The sequence below is a fragment of the Pristiophorus japonicus genome, chromosome 8, assembly GCF_044704955.1.
Source record: "Pristiophorus japonicus isolate sPriJap1 chromosome 8, sPriJap1.hap1, whole genome shotgun sequence".
Lineage (NCBI taxonomy): Eukaryota > Metazoa > Chordata > Chondrichthyes > Pristiophoridae > Pristiophorus > Pristiophorus japonicus.
Window position 1 is genome coordinate 106,138,705 of NC_091984.1, and position 24,219 is coordinate 106,162,923.

Consider the following 24,219-nt stretch of genomic DNA (forward strand, 5'->3'; position numbering starts at 1 on the left):
TTAACAAATCCATGCTGGCTTTCCTTAATTAATCCACACTTGTCCAAGTGACTATTAATTTTGTCCTGGATTATCATTTCTAAAAGCTTCCCCACCACCAAGGTTAAACTGACTTGCCTGTAGTTGCTGGGTTTATCCTTACACCCTTTTTTGAACATTTGCAATTCTTCAGTCATCTGGCACCAGCCCTGTATCTAAGGATGATTGGAAGAGTATGGCCAGTACCTCTGCAATTTTACTTCCCTCAGTATTCTAGGAGGCATCCCATTCGGTCCTAGTGACATATCTACTTTAAATACAGCCAGCCTTTCTAGTATCTCCTCTATCAATTTTTAGCTCATCCAGTATCTCAACTACTTTTTCTTTAACTGTGACATTGGCAGCATCTTCTTCCTTAATAAAGACAGATGCAAAGTACTCATTTAGGACCACAACCGTGCCCTCTGCCTCAATGTGTAGATCTCCCTTTTGGGCCCACCCCTCCTCTTACTACCCATTTACTATTTATAGGCCTGGAGAAGACTTTTGGATTCCCTTTTATATTTGCTGCCAGTCTATTCACATATTCTCTCTTTGCCCCTTATTTCCTTTTTCATTTTCCCTCTGAACTTTATAAAATCAGCCTGCTTCTCACTTGTATTCTCAACCTATTTGTCATGCGCCCATTTTTCTGTTTCATCTTACACTCTATCATCATTCAGGGAGCTCTGGCTTTGGTTGCCCGACCTTTCCCCCTCGTGGGAATGTACCTAGACGATACCCGAATCATCTCCTCTCTAAAGGCAGCCCATTGTTCGATTACAGTTTTGCCTGCCAATTTTTGATTCTAATTTACCCAGGCCAGATCCATTCTCAACCCATTGAAATTGACCTTCCTTTAAATTATGTATTTTTACTCGAGAATGCTCCTTGTTCTTTCCATTAGCTAATCTAAGCCTTATGGTACTATGATCACTGTTGCCTAAATGTTCTCCTACTGACATTTGCCCCACTTCACCCACCTCATTCCCTAGAATCAGATCCAGCAATGCTTCCTTCCTCGTTGGGCCTGAAACATATCAATAAAGTTCATCTGAACACACTTCAGAAATCTTTCCCCCTCTCTGCCCTTTAGAAAAGATGTTAAGGCCTTAGAGAGGCTGCAGAGGAGATTTACTAGAATGGCACCAGGGACGAAAGATTTCAGTTACATGGAAAAACTAGAAAAACTGGGATTGTTCTCCTTAGAACAGAGAAGGTTGAGGAGATTTGATAGAAGTATTCAAAATTTTGAAAAGTTTTGATTGGGTAAATAAGGAGAAACTGTTTCCAGTGGCAGAATTTTGGTAACCAGAAGACACAGATTTAAGATAATTGGCAAAAGAATCAGAGACGATATGAGGAAAAATGATTTTGTAGCAAGTTATGATCTTGAATGTACTACCTAAAAGGGTGGTGGAAGCAGATTCAGTAACAGCCCAGAAATTGCCATCCTGATGATGGCAAACTGGCTGCAAGTTAAGGATTCAGTACATCTGCAGCCTAGTGCGAAAAATCCTGAAGTTACAGTCTTTAATTCACAGCTCCTCCACCACCCCCACCACCATACTGTTAGATCTCTTAATTTCCAATGAAATACGAACTCCGATTGTCGTTTTAACTTTTTAATTCTTGGCAGAGAGCAACAAACTGCTGGCTGATTGCCAGTTTCTTTGCCTTACTGAAACCACATGGTCAAAGTGGCTGTATTTATGCCTGGATCAATTTACAGAAAAGAACTCACCTTCTTTGACCTTATTGGCTCAATTGAAAGTCTTTTAACGTTTTATTGGCTCGCTACCCAAGGTCCGAAAATGTCAAGTTGATTGATGAGTTAAAGAAACATGCCGAACTGCAAGTAGCAGCCTTGACTTGGGGGTCTGTGAATTTTCACAGTCAGTCTAAATGAGCCTGTTTGAATACTCTGTCAATCCCCCCTTTGATTCTTTCACAAACTGAATCATAAAACTTCAGGTATCACTGGTTAAACATTCTACAAAATAATTTCATACATGTTAATAGAGTTTCCTTCTAAAATTTGTTGATGTGTTTCGCCACATGTCCGGACTAGTAGCTTCCACACAAATTTACACCAACCCGAGTTCCATCGTGGCCACAGTGGAAGTCTGGTTTTAGTAGGTTAATTAACCTTATTCCAATTTAATCCAAATCAATATCTTAATTCAACCAGTAAACAACCTTTCCTTAAGCATAACATACGCCTGTGCCACGTACAGATGGTCTGCTGGGACCTGCAAGATGTCTCACCTGCGGGACAGCAGCTACAGCCGCCTGGTCGCAACAACATTTAATCAACATAAACAAACAATGTAAAAGTAAAAGGTAATTTACATGTAATTCCCTTGGTACTCTACTATTTCCCTTTGGTGCAGAGGGTCGGCTAGTAAGAAGTAGGCCTATGCCTATAATACCTACAATCAATAATACAGTAAATTTATACATTTTCGCAAAAAGTAATTGTCCTTATTAGATTTCAGCTTCAGTTACGGGTGCTCGTTTAACGTGTGAAGCGTGGATCCAGGATTTCTTTCCTTGGACTTTAACAGCTGCCTGGGTGGTCAATAACACTTGATAAGGTCCCTCCCACTTGGCACCCAAAGGTTCTTTATGCAACTTTTTCACATAGACCCAGACTCCCGGGATGATGTCGTGTCCTCCTTCGGGTGGATTACCCCAAGCTGCCGATACCTGTCGGGAAACAGAACTAATAGCATTGGTTAAGTTCTGACAGTATGATAACAAAGTGTCACTCATTAAGTGAACATCAGCTTTCCGTAAATCAATAGTTCCTGGCAGCGACATGGGTCTTCCTGTTATAATTTCAAATGGGCTTAGACCTGTAGTTCTGTTCGGGGTTGCCCTAATGCTACATAGCACTATTGGTAGTGCCTGGGGCCATGGTGTTCCTTCTTGGTGATGATTGTGGATGATAAGGACAGTGTAAATCCCACGTAATGTTCAGTAACCTACAGACTTCTTGGCAGACAGCACCTGTGAAGTGTGTTCCCTGATCTGAGTCAATGCTACTCGGGACTCCCCATTGGGGAATGTAATCCTTACACAAGACCTTTGCAGTGTGATTGGCTGTGGCTCTTTTAGTTGGGACAGCTTCTACCCATCTAGAGAATCTGTCGACCATGACAAGAATGTTAGTGTATCCTTGGCATGAAGGAAGAGATATATAATCAACCTGCAGATGCTGGAATGGTCCGACAGGGGCAAGGGGCCTCAGTTGGGGCATTACCGTGATGGGTCCAGATTTATTTTTCTGGCAGACCACACAGCGGTCTGTTACCAGCTGGGCATGTTTTTTAAATCCCCGATCCCACCAGCTTTTCTGGAACTGTGCCGTCATCTGTTGTGAGGCCAAGTATCCCCACGAGTGGATCTGTTGGGCTAAAAAAGGCATAAGCGCTTGTGGCGCGACTGGCTTGTCGGTAACTCTTTGTCTCCAGACACCATAGCTTAATTCCTGCCTTGATCCATGTCCATTTTTCCTCTCGGGAGCACTCGCCTTGCATTGTTTGAAGGTCTCGTGTCAGAGTCCTGAGTGCTTTCAATCTGCACATCTGTGTTGGTTCTTCTGGAGGAACGCCCTGTGAGGCGGCATCTTTAGCTGCCTGGTCGGCTAGGGCATTTCCCTGTGCTTCTGTGGTATTTTCCTTGGTATGGGCCTTACACTTCAGGATGGACACTTCCTGAGGTAATTGTATGGCCTCCATTAAGTCTCGGACTTCTTTTCCATTTCGGATAGGTGTACCAGCAGCAGTGAGGAATCCTCTTTTCCGCCATAACATACCAAAGTCGTGAGCGACTCCAAAAGCATAACACGAATCTGCGTAGACATTAGCTGTCTGTCCTTCTGCTATTTGACATGCTTCTGACAGGGCCCGTAACTCAGCCTGTTGTGCTGACGTTCCTGAGGGTAAACATCCTTTTGCCACGACCTCATATAAGGTTGTAACTGCCCATCCTGCTTTTCTGGTACCATTGTCAACAAAGGAGGAACCATCTGTAAACAGGATGAGGTCTGGGTTGTGCAAAGGCTCCTCTGCTGCTAAGGCTGCTTCTTCTGTTCCTTTTAAAATCTCCACGCAGTCATGCTCTTCACATTCTCCCCCCTCTTGCTCCCTCGATTCTGACATCGGGAGCATAGTTGCGGGATTAACCGGGCTGGCCCGGACGATATGGAGATTAGGAGCTTCCAAAACTGCTGTCCAGCGGGTCCATCTTGCTGCTGTCACCTGAGACATTCTATTCATAGACAGCAAAGCGTGTACGGTGTGGGGACACTTGACAATTAGCTTTTGGTCGAGGACTAGACCCGCAGTGATCATTACCGCTCGACATGTAGCTTCCATAACCCTTAGGCAACTTCCCCATCCGAGGGCTACCGCATCTAGTTCTGCCGAATAATAGCCAATAGGTCTTTGCCGATCCCCATGTTCTTGTGTCAGTATAGCTGTCATTATATCCTTCTTTCTCATGAACAAACAGGGTAAATGGCTTACCACTGTCGGGGATTCCCAGAGCCGGTGCCGAATATAAAGCCTTTTTCAAACTCAGGAAGGCCTCTTGCTGTTCTTTAGTGAGGGTGAAGGCTTCTTTAGAGGCACGTTTCCCCTTTAAAATATCATTCAGTGGCTGAGCAAGCTGTGTGAAGGAGTCAATCCAATTTCTGTTAAAGTTACACAACCCCAAAAAAGACCTTAGTTCCTGAATAGTGGTGGGTTTTTTAGCAGCCCGAATGGCTGCAGTTCTATCCTGGGTAAGTTCTCTCTTTCCTTGTGAAATCTTTTGTCCCAGGTATACAACCTCTTCTTGGGATATTTGTGCTTTGTCGATGCTGGCTTTATGTCCTTTCAGCTGAAGGTGATCCAGCAAAGCTCGTAAATCATGTTCATGCTGTTCTTCCGTGTTTGAAGCTAGCAGGATATCGTCTACATATTGGATGACTGTGGATGACAGGGGAGGTAATTCTCGCAAATGGCTTTGCAAAGCCATATGGAATACCGTAGGGCTGTTGTGGAAACCCTGTGGTAACCGGATCCAAGTATACTGTTGTCCTTGGACAGTGAAAGCAAACCACTGTCGAACCTCCGGTGCCAGAGGCACCGACCAAAATCCGTTGGCCATATCTATAACCGAGAAATATTTATGTTCCTGTTTGAGGGCATTAAAAATGGTGGAGGGATCTGCAACCAAAGGAGCTTTTTGATCAATACACTGGTTAGCTTTCCTATAATCGACAGTCAAACGCCAAGTCTCATTAGATTTCTGTACCGGCCACACGGGGCTATTGGAGGAGCTATGCGTTTTAATAAGCACCCCTTGTTTCTCCAATTGCTGAATAACCGGTAAGATTCCCGTGATGGCAGTTGGACTGATGGGATACTGTTTAGTGCATGGAGGCTTGGTCCCTGCAAATGATGCAGGCTCCATCTGGAGTAGGCCACAATCGTTCTTATCTTTAGCCCATATCGGGTGTTCCTTCAATTCTTCTTTCTTCAAAGTTCTAATTGACCATGTCACCTGACCATCCTCGAAATGCAACGATGAATCTATTTGGATTGGAACGTCCATTCCCAAAAGGGGTTGATCTACTGGGCTTATCCAGACCGGCGTGGTTAGTTCATGTGGACCCAGCCCTATAAGTACCGGTGTTGTCCTTTTAATTTCCATTTTATGGCCCCCAACTCCATAGGCTGTACGTGCCCTACCATCCAACGGCAAAAAGTCTCCATATTGTAGGGGTAAGCATGTTAATTCCGCCCCTGTGTCTAAAAGACAGTCCACATCCTTATCGCCCACCCTCACAATTATATATAGCCCATCTCCCCTTTGTTGTATTAGTGCGAGGAGGGGTGCCAGGGTGGGCTCTAATTGTCTCTTGCTATCCCAAGTAACTCCTTCTGTTGTTGTATTGTCAGTCACTTAAATGCTTCTATGAGGTCGTTATCTTGTGACAAGCCTGGCTTGTTGGCTGAATTGTATCCCTGACTGCGTCCTCTTCCCCAGCCACGACTTTGCTGTTTTGCCCTGCACGTCTTGGCCCAGTGATCTTCTTTCCCACAATAATGACATTTTCCGGGTAATTTTCCGAATGACTGTTTATCAGAATCCTGGGATTTCCATCCCATAGCCTGTCCAGCTCGGACTTTAGCTTCCATATCCTGATCTAATTGGTTACATCGATCCACCAATGCTGCAAAGGTAGTTCCTCTACCTTCCCAGTCCGGTAACACTACCTTAAGCATTTTGGACAGTTCTGGCTTTAGACCTGCCACGAAAGCTGCTTTCAGGGGTCCAAACGCTTGTTCATCCATTTTCTCATCCGTATTATTCATACCCGAATGTTCTAGCCACGTGCATCTAAACCACTCGTCATACTCCAGGACCTCCTCTGTTCCTTTCTGTTGGCAGGCTGCAATTTTTCCCCAGTCTGTCTTAGCTGGACTGAAGGCTTGCAGCTAGTGTTTAATCGCCTCCCATCCTGCGTCTAATTCTTGCTCATTCTGCCCCAAAGCTTCATCTACCTTGTCGTGCAATTTTCTTCCCTGTGTTTTTGGCACCATTATGGTCAAAATTTGCACTCCGTCCCAGGGATGAAGTTGATATATATTTCTTAAGCAGTCCAATTGGTCCCACGTTTTTACTCCCCCTTTCTTTGGATTGGGCAATTCCTTGGACCATTTATCAATTTTCTCTGGGTCTGTCGGAGCATGAACTAAGTATTCTCCATACACCCTTCTCTTTGTTTTTTTGGTTCCGCCCTCATCCGCAGTCTCTTCTGATTTGACTACAACTCGTCTTTTTTTAAACGGGGCAAAGCGCACCCCTAATTCTTCATCATCCTCCGACACTATATTGTCGGAGGATTCAGAAACCGTATGTATTCCTCGGTCGTGTCTTCGGGTTTGCGCTTTTCATTTATCCAAACATGGGTACCCTGGGAATTGATCAATACATTTTCCTTTTCCTATTACTGTCTCTTGACCTAATGATTTTTTCCATTCTTTAATTTCACCTTTAAGATCTTTAACTTCCGCTTCCAGCTTTTCAAGTTCAAGCTTTTTCTGTCGCAGCTGTGCACAAACTGCTTGCAATTGATCCTTTGTACTGGTCAGTTCTCGATCATGTTGGGAACGCATTATAATTTCATTCCGGTTTCGAATCTGGCTCATAACTGCTAGGGACCATCTCGTTGCTCTTTATTTTTCACACGGGTTGTTTTTCCCCAGACCCTTTTAATCTCGTCCAAAGACCATTGTCCTTTGGAGGTTCCGTACTTTTGTTCGATCTTAATACAGGTTTTAGATAAGTTGAATTGTTGCTCTATTTATTCTTTCAACTGTTTGAGAATTAAATCTAGCGAAACTTGAGGTGGTGCCTGCCCACCTTTAACAGTTGTAGGCAATTCTTTGCCCTTTTCTCCTGCTGCCATTTCTTTACTGGGGTCTCGAGTCGTAGGCCTGCTAGCCGATCAATAGGTCAGTGATTAATTAACTAACACACCGCCGAAGTTTAGACATCTATGGGACCTCGAGCTGACTACCAACCGGAGGGTTCGCAAACCGGAGGCTTTCGGAATCGTGTAGGAGAGGCGAATTTAGACTTTTGACCGAGGACTTTTTTTTAAAAAGAGTCCTTACCTCAAGATATAGGTCCGATGTCCAAAATTCAGTTTCTTTCCTCAGCGACCCTGCTCGCAGCGCCAAAATTGTTAGATCTCTTAATTTCCAATGAAATACGAACTCCGATTGTCGTTTTAACTTTTTAATTCTTGGCAGAGAGCAACAAACTGCTGGCTGATTGCCAGTTTCTTTGTCTTACTGAAACCACATGGTCAAAATGGCTGTATTTATGCCTGGATTAATTTACAGAAAAGAACTCACCTTCTTTGACCTTATTGGCTCAACTGAAAGTCTTTTAACATTTTATTGGCTCGCTACCCAAGGTCCGAAAATGTCAAGTTGATTGATGAGTTAATGCAACATGCCAAACTGCAAGTAGCAGCCTTGACTTGGGGGTCTGTGAATTTTCACAGTCTGTCTAAATGAGCCTGTTTGAATACTCTATCAATACAGAACTGGCAATCCGTGAAATCTCTCAAATCATAGAAACTGATGGAAACTTCGGAAGTCACAGCAGCTCTTCACTGGGAATCCCCATTAACTTCTGTTGATTTGAATTACACGGCAGAAAAACAAAATCTTGGTGCGAAGCTTAATTCGGGGCCAGCGGCTTTGCTTAGCCTTGGACTGCAAATTCTGGGCCAAAAACTATCAAAAGGGAATTGGATAAATATTTGAAAAGGAAATAACTGCTGGGCTATGGGGAAGAGCAGAGAAGTGAGACTAACTGGATAGCACTTACAAAGAGCCGGCACAGGCCTACTTCTGTGCTGTATCAATTCTATATTTTTGGACTCATTTTGTGTGTATTTGAGTGGAAACTGTAAATCAGTGGCCATGTTTACTATTAAAATGTAGTTTAACTAATTAATTCTATCTCCTAGCTCTCTTTTTCACAATCCAGGATAAAAAAAGATGGTGGAAAGATTTTCCAAGCTGTTAGGAGGTAGGTTGTAGCAGTAACAGGGAGCTGGGTGGGCAGGGGGAAAGTCACGTGGCTTAGTAGTGTTGGAAAGATATTCTCAGGATTTTGAATAGGAGCAGTGAAGTTTGGGAGTATAAAGATTTAAAAAATATATTTTTTGTATATGGGAGATACTGGCAAAGCCACATTTATTGCACTTCCTTAGTTGCCCCGAGAAGATGGTGATGGGCTTTATTTTTTGAACTGCTGCAGTCCTTGTACTTGTGCATCCCCTTCCCTTCGTCCCATCATGGACAGCTGTGTGTTCAGCCACCTAGGTTCAATACTCCGGAATTCCCTCCCTAAAACCCTCAAACACTCTCTTCCTCTTGAAGAGCCTTGTTTAAAAACCTCTGACCACCGCTCTCAATGTATCCTTCTTGGCTTGATGTTCATTGTTGTCTAATCTCAGTGAAGCGTCTTCAGATTATTTATATGTTAAACGCATTATATAAATGCAAGTTGTTATTGTGGAACCTATCATCCTGGACAGTGTCGCTCAGCAGACAGAAAACATAGTAGTGGTGAACGGTTGTTTTTCAGACTGGAGGGAAGTACACTTGGATGTGCTACAGGGTTCAGTATTTTTGTTATACATTAATGACCTGGACTTGGGTATAAGGAGTACAATTTCAAAATTTGCAGATGACACAAAACTTGGAAATGTAGTAAACAGTGAGGAGAATAGCAGATTACAGGATGACGTAGACCAGTGAAATGAGATGAGAAACATGGCAGATTAAATTTAATGTAGAGAAGTGTGAAGTGATGACTATTTTTGAAGACAAATCCAGTATTATTGCATCTTTTAAAAACAAAATGCAAGCCTTAAATCAAGTCTGAATTCAGTCATATCTGTTACTATCCAAATTCATTCAACTGTCACCTGCATTTTGTGATGCAATTGGAGAATTGGAGAAGGAGATGAATTATTAGAACACAGGGAGTCTGTGCTCTTTGTCTTCAGGACGTAGTACAGCTGAAGCATGGAGGCTGCATCATCTCTGCCTATAGAGTCCATGTTACAGCTCTGCCTATAGCACATCATCTAGTTTGAGATACATTAATAGACATTGAAGCTACAAATTAGAAAACGAATTTTCACAATAGTCCAAGACCAAGTCACCTGCATATTAATGCAGTTATCAGGGTCAGTTATAGGCAGTGGCACATGTGGACAGGGGTACTACAGTAGAGTTCATTCAGGACTCACTAAATTTGTTTAACATGATGGGATTAGATTGGTTAGATACAGGAGAAGCTATTTCCTCTGGTAAGGGAAATCGAGAACTTGAGGACATAATCTTAAAATTAGAGCTAGGCCAGTTAGGATTGAAATTAGGACACAATGTTTTTTTCTACACAAAGGTAGTGGAAACCTGAAAATGTTTACCCCAAAAAGGTTGTGGATGCTGCGTTAATTGAAATTTTCAAGATCAATAGATTTTTGTTAGGTAACAAGAGATATAGAGCAAAGGCGGGTACGTACGCAAGAAATAGGAGCAGGAGTAGGCCATACAGCCTCTCGAGCCTGCTCAGTCATTCAATAAGATCATGGCTGGACTTAGACATCAACTCCATTTTCCCGCCAAAATAGAGTAAATGGGAGTTGAGTTACTGATCAGCCATGATGGAAATGGTAGAATAGGCTTGAGGGGCTGAATAGCCCACTTCTGTTTCTTTGTTCCTGCACAAATATAGATGTTACAATTCATTGTAAAGGGAAATCATACATAACATCGTGTTATTTAAACATTTTTTTTTATTATATCCCATTTGGGTTTGCGTATTACTGTCAAGCCATGCATAGACTACAATTGTTGGGAATCTGAGCAATAGGTAGATTTTTTTCTTTTGGAAATATGTTCTTTTGTGTCATAACATTCTTGTTGCTGAATCAGGAGTGAAACAAGATCCAGAATACACTGAAAATTATCCAATCTCTTGGAGTTATAGAATAAATGCTCCAGAGAGTCTAGTGTTCAACTTCCTTCCCAAAATTTCTTTGTAGTCTCTTTTGGTTTTAACATATTTTATTAAAGTTACTGTTTGGCTATTGCCCATTTAACATCTCTCCAGCTCCATGTCAGTAGACACATAACAAGTACTCAGGTAATAATGCATTGATTTTTTTTTGATCACACAGGCATCCATTAGTATGACTAAGAATCTCTAAACTAAAGTACCGAGAAATCCACATATGCAATTTCTGTTTCCTTAGCTTTTTGTGTGATTATGTACATTTAAAGTTTCAGGTCTCAGAGGTTGGGATTTGTCATTCCAATCCCTTCGCATTCTATGATATAACTTTCCAATCCAGACTCTTGATTGTCAGTTTTTTTCACTGTAAACTTAGCCTGAAAGAAAAAAATAAGTACATACAAATTGAGCAACATGTAACCAAATCTTTGTTAAATACAACCATTGCATGTAACATTGCAAGAGATTTTGATTCTATATTATATTGTTGCATTCAGACCCTGTGACAGTTAATGCATAATGTAGCTTCGGAATATTTTGAAACAAAGCTCAAGGTATCATTTTGGTCCACGTTCACTATATTCAGTTAAAAAAAAGAGCTAAATTAGGATATTTCAGAAAGGAGTAAAATTTGCTTATGCAAAAGTCAAGTTACAACTCCATTGTGTAACCACTGCTTCCTGACTACCAAGGTCAGTCAGCAACGACTGCATTAGCCTGCCCTAGAAAGGTTGCATGAACATGTCCAAAGTACACCATTCACATAGGGTTTCTCAAACACATGTATACATGCACCGTGAATCTGTCTTTGTTCACAGGCAAACAGATGTTATTTGGTAATGAATTAAGTATTCTATCATGTAATGCATAACACACTATTATACTAAGTGAGGTGGAGGAAGGTCCAAGTCTAAGAAAAGTTGCTCAGGTCAGAGTTTATTTCTCATTTGGTCAAGGAGCTCTAAAGACTGGAAGTGCTTGCCAGTTTTAGCTTACAGCTCAAGCATCCAGCATATATGATTATTTTGCATCTGTAATAAAATGTGATCCCTGTAGTGTGACATCTGCAAGAGCTAGAAGCACCTTTCTGTTGTGTTGTCACGTGCTATTTTGTGAGTATTATACAAGAGCATGCAGCAATACATCATTCTGTTTCTTAGTTGGATCTATGTCCCTTTCAAGCCTCAAAGTCTAATTGCTGTTAAGTAAACACAGCTAAAAGTTTATTGCAAATTGGAAAGGGATAGTTTATTTTAGGCTCCAAGTTATTGCTGGATGTTTTTCTCCTCTTTCTTTTAAAAGACTATTTTGTTCTGCAACAAAGTGATAACATCTGGAGTTTGATGTCTGATGCAAGACAGACACCCACTAAAAGCAAGACTTTATGATGCCATAGGAAAATCGCTATTAATTTTAAAAATAGAAATTCACACTCCAGACTGGTGCGGTAGGGGATGTTCTTCTGAGGGGCTAGGGCTACGGCATGTTGTCAAATTAGAGTACAGCAAACTTTACTCTGTGTGTACTTGGCCTAAAATTGATTTAGGGTTAGTGTAAAAACTGTATTACTCTGTATCTAATCCTTTAGTTTGACCTGGAAATGCTGCCAATGTGCCCCAAAGTGACAGAATGTTCCATTCCCCAACAATGACATCTCATCTTAAGCCCACAAAAAATAATATCAAAGAAAATTGATTTAAAGTAATAACATTGTCAAATATTTTATTAGATGACAAGAATACTGACCTTAGTTAGCATTTCTGCAAAGTGCATAGCAGTCTGAGTGTGAAGGGTCAGGGGCCCACTTCTTACTCTGGAGACACCATTAGCTAGAGCCATGAATATGATGACCTGAGCCAGAGAGAAATGCAATTGAAAAGGTTCATGGCTATGTGACACTGACACATCAACAATCAGAGATAATTCCCTGTATTTTTCACCTGGGGCTAGATACAGAAGAAATGTGCCTTCTGGAATAGAGACAAAAGCAATGCTGTTGAACAGAACTATGCAGTTATTTTTTTAAAATAAAATATATTGTCAGTGTTAAAGAACATTTTTAATTACCAGTGACAAAAATTGCCATTGAGTCACGACAAGCACAAAAACCTCCCTCCTCCTCTATACAATCAGAGCTATCTAGAGCTTGTATTTACAATTGTGTAGTCTTAATGCAAGATGACAATTTTTTTATTTTCAAACATGTTAAAAATAGATTTTCTTGTTTGAATTGATGTTCACAATGGATTTCTTTTCCACCTGGTGATAGGGACTAAAATAGACTGTAACAAAGTTTCTGTTTCCCCCCCCCTTCCCCTCCCATTTGAAAAACATCTGCAGACAGCTGCGAGTGAAAAGCATTGTGCTATCAGGTGTACCATGCCTTTTGTGCTCTCACTAATGAGATCCACCCAGCTGAAACCTGTGGTTTCAAAAAAGACAAAAAGAAAATACTTTCAAAGGCAGGTCTAACAACAAGAAAATTAGTTATGAAAACAATGTATAGGAGGAAGCATTTCACTAGTCACTTAAAAAAAAAGGTTGATTTAAGCCCAAAAGTCACTATACAGCAGCACTCCTGCACGCACAGCCAAAATGTCGTTCCTCAGTACTTGTAAGATTTGTATTGTGATAATTTACAACAATTACTTTGCACATCAATACTAATAAAATAATAATGACACAATCATTTCATCCAAAACAGATGCCTTTTGCTTTGTTCTGGTGAAAGAGAGAGCAATTACATTTAATGATATGAAATTCCACTTGGCACTCACTTCAGACGTTCTGCATGACAGTATTGCAGCAGAACTTATGAGAGGTTATTAAAGGAGGTGCTGTGCATTGGACTATCAATGTGCAGCAGTAAGCAGTGGAGTTACAAGCTCACCAAGTGGAAGCAGTGAGACCAGAGCAAGGGGAGGGAGGAAATAATTTAAAAATCAATTTTAAATTGAGGGAAATGAATCCTTATCAAAAACATATTTAGGTTTTGAACACATTGAAATTAACCTGCTGATAGCGTATACCTGGTCCTGCAAGTACTGATCCACGCAACCACCATGTCGAAGATTCTTCATCAGCATCTCTGCAGCTTCGATTCCAACTCGGTCTGCAGCAACTCCTGTATTTCAGAAACAGTCTAGTCTCAGGATTTTGACTTAATCTGTGGATTTTGTTTTTTTAAAATTCTTCGAAAGCACTGTATTTTCAAGTCTTTCACAATTCCAACAAGCATCAACTATCTCTTAATAGCACCACCCTTAGTTCGGTTACATTATTCACTCACTATCCCCTATGGTCTCGCATTGCCTCCATTTCTGAAACTGCCTCAGGAGAAGCTTGGTGTAAAATTTTGTCTGAAGCAGCTCCTGTGAAGCACCTTGGGGTGTCTTACTATGTTAAAGGTGTTATATAAATGCAAGTTGTTGTTGTAGATTAACAGCTGGGTACAGCCATTTTCTATTTATTCCCTGCTAATTTTATATTTAACACTGCAAGCAATCTTACCTCTTTTACCGAGGGCAGATCCTGCGAAGATACATCCTGTAGATGTTTCAGCAAAAACACTGGAAAGGAGAAAGAAATTAGGACTAGAAATGAGAACTATTTAAAAAACTGTTTTTATAACAAATTACTTAATTGATCGCTGTAAACTGTGGTCAGAATTGCCTCCCAACCTTGATAAAGAGCAAGCTTTCTTGCAAGTAGGCATGGAAGGACTTTACCAGAGACCTGAAGCCTCTTAGTTCTATTTGAATATACTTTTTATCTGCTCCAAGTAATTCTCTGTCCCACATCTCTTTGCTCAGATAGCACGAACACAATTAATCAGCTCTCTGAAGATTCTGATTTTGCCATGGGAAGAGGTGGGGGAGGAGGGGAAATGGTAGCAGAGGGGTGAGACCTCTGGTCCAAGAGATTCACTCTAATGGCAAGTAGAATGAGTGCTTCACTTTGATGCTGACATCATGAGTGAAATCAGAAACTATAGCAGAAACAATGCAGCAACAAACTCATCCAAACATACCAACCAAGACAGCAAGCCCGCTGCTGTTCAAAACAGCCAACATAGATAAAATTCTTACAAATATTAATTTTAGAATGATATGCATTGTATAAATCCACTTTAATATCAGTCTTTTAAGTTTAAGCACTCGCAACAAGCACATGGAAACCACTTCAACAGCACAGGTTTTTATTAAACTTGACAGTGCCCACCTACTTCAAAAAATACAGAATATCAAGGATAAAAGTCAAGCTGGTATCAGAATTTACTACTGAAGTAACTGAGAATGCACATCGTGAAGGCAGAGTCCTCTTAAAATAAATGTTAATTTGGCAAAAGTTCATCTTAAATAACATTTATTCTTAATGGAGCAGTGTCAATTTGGACAAAACAAAAGAAAAGGCTAGTGTGCCTTGTCAAAGATATGTAACCACATCACTTTAAAACCAGACATTATTTTCACAGCTTGCTACTAATTGAAGGCGAAGCATCACTGCTGTTATACCAGGATTCTGATGCCACAACCCAAGTGCGACAATTGTAAACACAGCACAAGTTTGTATGCCCACATGTGCAAGATAGGAGGATGTGACAGTTGGGATTGCTGCTCGTAAGGAGGCAGACAAGTACTGTTACTCAAATAGCTTATTAAGGGGAATTCAAGTCTGGGACCACCACAGGAGAATAGGAAGGCAGAATAGATGACCAGGGGCACTGAATATTAAATACTGGATTACCAATAAGCACCGTTGATCATATTGTTGTCACCTTAACATTGTATCAAAAGCAAAAAAAGCAGCTTATTCCATTATTTGGCCTTGTGGATATGATCAGGTACTCTTAGAAACATAGAAACATAGAAAATAGGTGCAGGAGTAGGCCATTCGGCCCTTCTAGCCTGCACCGCCATTCAATGAGTTCATGGCTGAACATTCAACTTCAGTACCCCATTCCTGCTTTCTCGCCATACCCCTTGATCCCCCTAGCAGTAAGGACCTCATCTAACTCCTTTTTGAATATATTTAGTGAATTGGCCTCAACAACTTTCTGTGGTAGAGAATTCCACAGGTTCACCACTCTCTGGGTGAAGAAGTTCCTCCGCATCTCGGTCCTAAATGGCTTACCCCTTATCCTTAGACTGTGACCCCTGGTTCTGGACTTCCCCAACATTGGGAACATTCTTCCTGCATCTAACCTGTCTAACCCCGTCAGAATTTTATATGTTTCTATGAGGTCCCCTCTCATTCTTCTGAACTCCAGTGAATACAAGCCCAGTTGATCCAGTCTTTCTTGATAGGTCAGTCCTGCCATCCCGGGAATCAGTCTGGTGAACCTTCGCTGCACTCCCTCAATAACAAGAATGTCCTTCCTCAGGTTAGGAGACCAAAACTGTACACAATACTCCAGGTGTGGCCTCACCAATGCCCTGTACAACTGTAGCAACACCTCCCTGCCCCTGTACTCAAATCCCCTTGCTATGAAGGCCAACATGCCATTTGCTTTCTTAACCGCCTGCTGCACCTGCATGCCAACCTTCAATGACTGATGTACCATGACACCCAGGTCTCTTTGCACCTCCCCTTTTCCTAATCTGTCACCATTCAGATAATAGTCTGTCTCTCTGTTTTTACCACCAAAGTGGATAACCTCACATTTATCCACATTATACTTCATCTGCCATGCATTTGCCCACTCACCTAACCTATCCAAGTCGCTCTGCAGCCTCACAGCATCCTCCTCGCAGCTCACACTGCCACCCAACTTAGTGTCATCCGCAAATTTGGAGATACTACATTTAATCCCCTCATCTAAATCATTAATGTACAGTGTAAACAGCTGGGGCCCCAGCACAGAACCTTGCGGTACCCCACTAGTCACTGCCTGCCATTCTGAAAAGTACCCATTTACTCCTACTCTTTGCTTCCTGTCTGACAACCAGTTCTCAATCCATGTCAGTACACTACCCCCAATCCCATGTGCTCTAACTTTGCACATCAATCTCTTGTGTGGGACCTTGTCGAACGCCTTCTGAAAGTCCAAATATACCACATCAACTGGTTCTCCCTTATCCACTCTACTGGAAACATCCTCAAAAAATTCCAGAAGATTTGTCAAGCATGATTTCCCTCTCACAAATCCATGCTGACTTGGACCTATCATGTCACCTCTTTCCAAATGCACTGCTATGACATCCTTAATAATTGATTCCATCATTTTACCCACTACCGATGTCAGGCTGACCGGTCTATAATTCCCTGTTTTCTCTCTCCCTCCTTTTTTAAAAAGTGGGGTTACATTGGCTACCCTCCACTCCATAGGAACTGATCCAGAGTCAATGGAATGTTGGAAAATGACTGTCAACGCATCCACTATTTCCAAGGCCACCTCCTTAAGTACTCTGGGATGCAGTCCATCAGGCCCTGGGGATTTATCGGCCTTCAATCCCATCAATTTCCCCAACACAATTTCCCGGCTAATAAGGATTTCCCTCAGTTCCTCCTCCTTACTAGACCCCCCGACCCCTTTTATAACCGGAAGGTTGTTCGTGTCCTCCTTCGTGAATACCGAACCAAAGTACTTGTTCAATTGGTCCGCCATTTCTTTGTTCCCCGTTATGACTTCCCCTGATTCTGACTGCAGGGGACCTACATTTGTCTTTACTAACCTTTTTCTCTTTACATATCTATAGAAACTTTTGCAATCCGTCTTAATGTTCCCTGCAAGCTTCTTCTCATACTCCATTTTCCCTGCCCTAATCAAACCCTTTGTCCTCCTCTGCTGAGTTCTAAATTTCTCCCAGTCCCCAGGTTCGCTGCTATTTCTGGCCAATTTGTATGCCACTTCCTTGATTTCCCTTGATAGCCACGGTTGAGCCACCTTCCCTTTTTTATTTTTATGCCAGACAGGAATGTACAATTGTTGTAGTTCATCCATGCGGTCTCTAAATGTCTGCCATTGCCCATCCACAGTCAACCCCTTAAGTATCATTTGCCAATCCATCCCAGCCAATTCACGCCTCATACCTTCAAAGTTAGCCTTCTTTAAGTTCTGGACCATGGTCTCTGAATTTAATGTTTCATTCTCCATCCCAATGCAGAATTCCACCATATTATGGTCACTCTTCCCCAAGGGGCCTCGCACAACGAGATTGTTAATTAATCCTCTCTCATTACATAACACCCAGTCTAAGATGGCCTCCCCCCTAGTTGGTTCCTCGACATATTGGTCTAAAAAACCATCCCTTATGCACTCCAGAAAATCCTCCTCCACCGTATTGCTTCCAGTTTGGTTAGCCCAATCTATGTGCATATTAAAGTCACCCATTATAACTGCTGCACCTTTATTGCACGCACCCCTAATTTCCTGTTTGATGCCCTCCCCAACATCACTACTACTGTTTGGAGGTCTGTACACAACTCCCACTAACGTTTTTTGCCCTTTGGTGTTCTGCAGCTCTACCCATATAGATTCCACATCATCCAAGCTAATGTCCTTCCTAACTATTGCCTTAATCTCCTCCTTAACCAGCAATGCTACCCCACCTCCTTTTCCTTTTATTCTATAATTAAGCTGTCAAAAATCAAAAATATCAAAATCCATGAGTTGGCAACAAGGTTATGGGGCACGGTTGACAATTACACAGGGCCGTGAGTGTGAGGTACTTTTAGCCAATTCCACAATTAAGAAAGGAGGCTCTGCAATAAACACAACTCCACTGGGTCTGCACTCAACAACTCCTCAGGCTGCATTCTGCTCATCAGACTTAAGTAAGAACTTGCACTTAAAAGGCAAGTGTGGCTTCGGAGACTTTCATTAGTCTTAAAATGGTGTTAAACCTACTGTGGTTGTTCATTTCCTGAACCCACTTGACACCCGCCGGAAAAAACTTCAAACTAAATATGCTCCAGTAAAAGGTTCATGTTGTACTAAAACCTGGCAGCTTTAAAATCTTAGTTAAACTGGAATAAAAGAGCTTCTGATTCATGTACAATGATAGATTTTTGCTTCTTACATAATTCCATTTCCATTCCCAAAAGCCTTGTTCTTGGGCTCCTGCACAGACTGGATATTTACGTAAATGTCACGCATTTCTTTTCTGATGCACCGAACAGCAGCAGCTGCCATCTCATTTGCAAGCTAATAAAAGTGAAAAACACCATTAGTTCATCCCAATTCCAGCATGATTCACTGCTTTTAAGGCAAATGGATTATTGCAGCAAGCTATTTTTCAATGTTCAGGAAATAACATTTTAGCCACCGCTGGAACTTTTGGTGCAAATTTGCAGTATTAGGTAGAAAATTGTGTTACACACAATAAGGGTAGTAATTTAAGATTAGTCAGACTTTCACATCAAGCCAAAATCATCAGTTTTTACTGCTGTTATATGTAATAAATTTAGCACTTAATAATTCTAACAGCCCAGAGGTTAAGAGTTTAAAACCTACCATGGTAAATTGTGAAACTGAATTTAATAAATGAGGCAGATCTCAAAAGAGCGTGAGAGGAGCAGAGGCAGCCTACAAAAACAGCGCGCGACCCGACTCCAGCAGCAAACCTCAAAAGAGTAGCAGCTCAAACAGCACCAACTCACCTGAAGGCAAGCAGTAAAAAATAACAAAATCAAAGGATGACCTCACAGGAAAGAAGGGAAGTGATTGCTCGGTGAGTTTTTCCTCTCTTTTCTGAGGCATTGGTTTGAATTAAGAGCTAGGATTAAAAACAAAACTTGAAAACTTAATTAACTTAATTACTTAATTAACTACATTAGGGATGGCAGGGCAGGCGATGTGTCACTGCTGCAGTAAGTGGGAGCTGGTTGACACCATTGAGGTCCACAGCGACCACATCTGCAGCAAGTGTCTGCAGCTCGAGGAACTTTGGCTCCGTGTTGAAGAGTTGGAATCCGAGCTGCAGACACTACGACACATCAGGGAGGGGAAAAATTACCTGGGCACCGCGATCCAGGAGCTCGTCACACCAATTAGATTAATTAATTCAAATTCGATCCGTGGTCAGGGACAGGAAGGTGTGACTATGAGTGAGGAAGGTATGGGGACTCAGGATGTAGTGATGGAGGAGCCTTGGCCCTTGCTCTTGTCCAACAGGTTCGAGGCTCTTACTCCCTGTGTGAACGAGAGCAGGGACTGCAGGGAGGATGAGTAAACTGACCACAGCACTGTGGTACAGGGGGGCCATTTAAGTGGGAGGAGCAAAAAGAAACATTGATAGGGGACAGTATCATTATGGGGATAGATACTGTTCCCTGCAGCTGAGAGCGCAAGTCCCAAAGGCTGTGTTGCCTGCCCGTGCCAGGGTGAAGGACATCTCCTCTGGGCTGAGCAGGAACTTGGAGTGGGAGGGGGAAGATCCAGTTGTTGTGGTCCACGTGGGTGCCAACGACATAAGTAGTACAAACAAAGAGGTTCTAGTGAGGGATTATGAGCAGCTAGGGGCCAAATTAAAAAGCAGAACCACAAAGGGAATAATCTTTGGATTACTACCTGAGTCACAAGCAAATTTGCATAGGCTAAATAAGATCAGAGAGTTAAACACATGGCTCAAAGACTGGCGTGGAAGAAATGGGTTTTGGTTCATGGGACACTGGCACCAGTACTGGGTTAAGAGGGAGCTGTTCCGTTGGGGTGGGCTCCACTTAGACCACGCTGGGACTTGGGTCCTGGCGAATCGAATAACTACGTCTGTAGAGAGGGCTTTAAACTAATTAGTGGGGGGAGGGGTTCAGGTGAGCGAAAATTTAAAAAGTCAAAGAGCAAGGAGATGGCAATAGATCAGGATAGCACTGGGGGAAATGAAAACCAGAGCGTGACAGGAAGGGACAGAATGTATAAGCGTAAAAGTGAATCAGAAAGTGGGGTCAAAGCAGGAAAAGAATGGTTAAAAAAACAAATTTAAAAGCTCTCCATCTGAATGCATGCAGCATTTGTAACAAAACAGATGAGTTGACAGCATAAATAGATACAAATGGGTATGATCTGATAGCCATTACAGAGACGTGGTTGCCAGGTGACCAAGGCTGGGAACTAAATATTCAGGGGTATTTGACAATTCGGAAGGACAGACAGAAAGGAAAAGGAGGTGGGGTAGCTGTGTTAATAAAGGATGAGATCAGTGAGTTAATGAGAAATAATATTGGCTCAGAAGATGAAGATGTTGAATCCGTTTGGGTAGAGATAAGGAATAATAAGGGGAAAAAGTCACTGGTGGGCATAACTACACTGTTGGATGGAGTATAACTCAATAAATAATGGAGGCTTGTAAAAAAGGAACGGCAATAATCATGGGCGATTTTAACCTTCATATTACATAGGAACATAGAAAATAAGTGGAGTAGGCCATTCGGCCCTTCGAGCCTGCACCGCCATTCAATAAGATCATGGCTGATCATTCACCTCAGTATCCCTTTCCTGCTTTCTCTCCATACCCCTTGATCCCTTTAGCCATAAGGGCCATATGTAACTCCCTCTTGAATATATCTAACGAACTGTCATCAACAACTCTCTGTGGTAGAGAATTCCACAGGTTCACAACTCAGTTCCTCCTCCTCCTCCTCTTGGTCCTAAATGGTTTACCCCTTATCCTTAGACTGTGACCCCTGGTTCTGGACTTCCCCAACATTGGGAGCATTCTTCCTACGTCTAACCTGTCCAGTCCCGTCAGAATTTTATACGTTTCTATGAGATCCCCTCTCATTCTTCAAAACTCCAGAGAATACAGGCCCAGTCGATCTAGTCGCTCCTCATATGTCAGTCCTTTCATCCCGGGAGTCAGCTCGGTGAACCTTCGCTGCACTCCCTTAATAGCAAGAACGTCCTTCCTCAAATTAGGAGACCAAAACTAAACACAATATTCCAGGTGAGGCCTCACCAAGGCCCTGTACAACTGCAGCAAGACCTCCCTGCTCCTATACTCAAATCTCCTGGCTATGAAGGCCAACATGCCATTTGCCTTCTTCACCGCCTGCTGTACCTGCATGTCAACTTTCAATGACTGATGTACCATGACACCCAGGTCTCGTTGCACCTCCCTTTTTCCTAATCTGCCGCCATTCAGATAATATTCTGCCTTCACGTTTTTGCCACCAAAGTGGATAACCTCACATTTATCCACATTATACTGCATCTGCCATGCATTTGCCCACTCACCTAACCTGTCCAAGTCACCCTGCAGCCTCTTGGCATCCTCCTCACAGCTCACACCGCCATCCAGCTTAGTGTCATCTGCAAACTTGGAGATATTACACTCAATTCCTTCATCTAAATCATTGATGTATTTGGATTGGACAAAGCAAATTGGCCAGGGTAGTTTTGAGGAAGACTACATAGAGTGTATCCGGGATAGTTTCCTTGAACAGTATGTTGCGGAACCAACCAGGGAGCAGGCCATCATAGATCTGATACTGTGTAATGAGACAGGATGAATAAACGATTTCCTAGTAAAGGATCCTTTAGGAATCAGTGACCATAACATGGTTGAACTTCAAATTCAGGAGGAGGGTGAGAAAGTTGGATCTCAAACCAGTGTCCTACGTTTAAATAAAGGAGACTACAAAGGAATGAAGGCAGAGTTGGCTAAAGTGGACTAGGAAAATAGATTAAAGTGTGGGACATTTAAGGAGATATTTCATAACTCGCGACAAAAATATATCCCAATGAGAAGGAAAGACTAAGAGAAGGGACAACCATCAGTGGCTAACTGAGGAAATAAGGGATGGTATCAAATTGAAAACAAGGAGATAAATTGGCCTAGACTAGCAGGAGGCCAGAAGATTGGGAAACTTTTAAAAGCCAGCAAAGAACAACTTAAAAAAATGAGGGGGAAGATAGATTATGAAAGTAAACTAGCATGAAATATAAAAACAGATAGTGAGAGTTTCTACAGGTACACAAAAAGGAAAAGAGTGTCTAAAGTAAATGTTGGTCCCCTAGAGAATGAGACTGGGGAATTAATAATGGAGAACAGGGAAATGACAGAGACTTTGAACAAACATTTTATATCAGTCTTCATGGTAGAAGACACTAAAAACATCCCAATAATGGATAATCAAGAGGCTATAGGGAGGGAGGAACTTAATATAATCACGATCACTAAAGTAGTAGTACTTGGTAAAATAATATGAAGGCGGACAAGTACCCTGAACCCGATAACTTGCATCCTAGGGTCCTAAAAGAAGTGGCTGTAGAGATAGTGGATGCATTAGTTGTAATCGACCAAAATTCCCTGGATTCTGAGAGGTCCCAGCAGATTGGAAAACCGCAAATGTAACGCCCCTATTTAAAAAAGGAGGCAGACAGAAAGCAGGAAACTATAGACCAGTTAGCCTAACATTTGTCGTTCAGAAAATGCTGGAGTCCATTATTAAGGAAGCAGGAGCAGGACATTTGGAAAAGCAAATGTAACGCCCCTATTCAATCAAGCAGAGCCAGCATGGTGTTATGAAAGGGAAATCACGTTTGACAAATTTGTTGGAGTTCTTTAAGGATGTAACAAGCAGGGTGGATAAGGGGGAACCAGTAGATGTGGTGTATTTGGATTTCCAGAAGGCATTCGATAAGGTGTCACATAAAAGGTTACTGCACAAGATAAAAGTTCATGGGGTTAGGGGTAATATATTAGCATGGATAGAGGATTGGCTCATTAACAGAAAACAGAGAGTCGGGATAAATGGGTCATTTTCCAGTTGGCAAACAGTAACTCGTGGAGTGCAGCAGGGATCGGTGTTGGGGCCTCAACTATTTACAGTCGATATTACTGATTTGGATGAAGGGACCGAGTGTCATGTAGCAAAGTTTGCTGATGATACAAAGATGGGTGGGAAAGCAAATTGTGAGGAGGACCAAGGCTGGGAACTCAACATCCAGGGGTATTCAACATTTAGGAAGGATATACAGAGAGGAAAAGGAGGCGGGGTGGCACTGCTGGTTAAAGAGGAAATGAATGCAATAGTAAGGTAGGACATTAGCCTGGATGATGTGGAATCGGTATGGGCGGAGCTGCGGAATACCAAAGGGCAGAAAACGCTGGTGGGAGTTATGTACAGACCACCAAACAGTAGTAGTGAGGTTGGGGATGATATCAAACAAGAAATAAGGGATGTGTGCAATAAAGGTACAGTAGTTATCATGGGAGACTTTAATCTACACATCGATTGGCTAACCAAACTGGTAGCAATGCGGTGGAGGAGGATTTCCTGGAATGTATGAGTGATGGTTTTCTAGATCAATATGTCGAGGAACCAACTAGAGAGCTGGCCATCCTAGACTGGGTGATGTGTAATGAGAAAGGAATAATTAGCAATCTTGTTGTGCGAGGCCTCTTGGGGAAGAGTGACCATAATATGGTAGAATTCTTTATTAAGATGGAGAGTGACACAGTTAATTCGGAAACTAGGGTCCTGAACTTAAGGAAAGGTAACTTCGACGGTATGAGGCGTGAATTGGCTAGAATAGACTGGCAAAGGATACTTAAAGGGTTGATGGTGGATAAGCAATAGCAAACATTTAAAGATCACATGGATGAACTTCAGCAATTGTACATCCCTGTCTGGGAGTAAAAATAAAACGGGGAAGGTGGC

At 42.1% G+C, this 24,219-nt stretch overlaps 1 protein-coding gene across 2 annotated transcripts in view; it reads right to left on the bottom strand.

Annotated features, from left to right (window-relative positions):
• Positions 1 to 10,652: 10,652 nt before the first annotated feature.
• rtca (RNA 3'-terminal phosphate cyclase) overlaps positions 10,653 to 24,219 on the bottom strand; it is a 41,778-nt gene continuing 28,211 nt past the window's right edge. Inside the window, exons 7-11 of one of the 2 annotated variants that reach the window (XM_070886174.1) lie at positions 18,639 to 18,763; positions 14,128 to 14,186; positions 13,647 to 13,741; positions 12,364 to 12,468; positions 10,653 to 10,994 (exon numbers count right to left, since the gene is read on the bottom strand). In XM_070886174.1, coding sequence (XP_070742275.1) covers positions 10,896 to 10,994; positions 12,364 to 12,468; positions 13,647 to 13,741; positions 14,128 to 14,186; positions 18,639 to 18,763 — 483 coding nt within the window. In that variant the 3' untranslated portion in view covers positions 10,653 to 10,895. Of the gene's footprint in view, positions 10,995 to 12,363; positions 12,469 to 12,495; positions 12,588 to 13,629; positions 13,742 to 14,127; positions 14,187 to 18,638; positions 18,764 to 24,219 lie in introns of those variants that run through there. The other variant, XM_070886175.1, reaches the window with a different exon arrangement.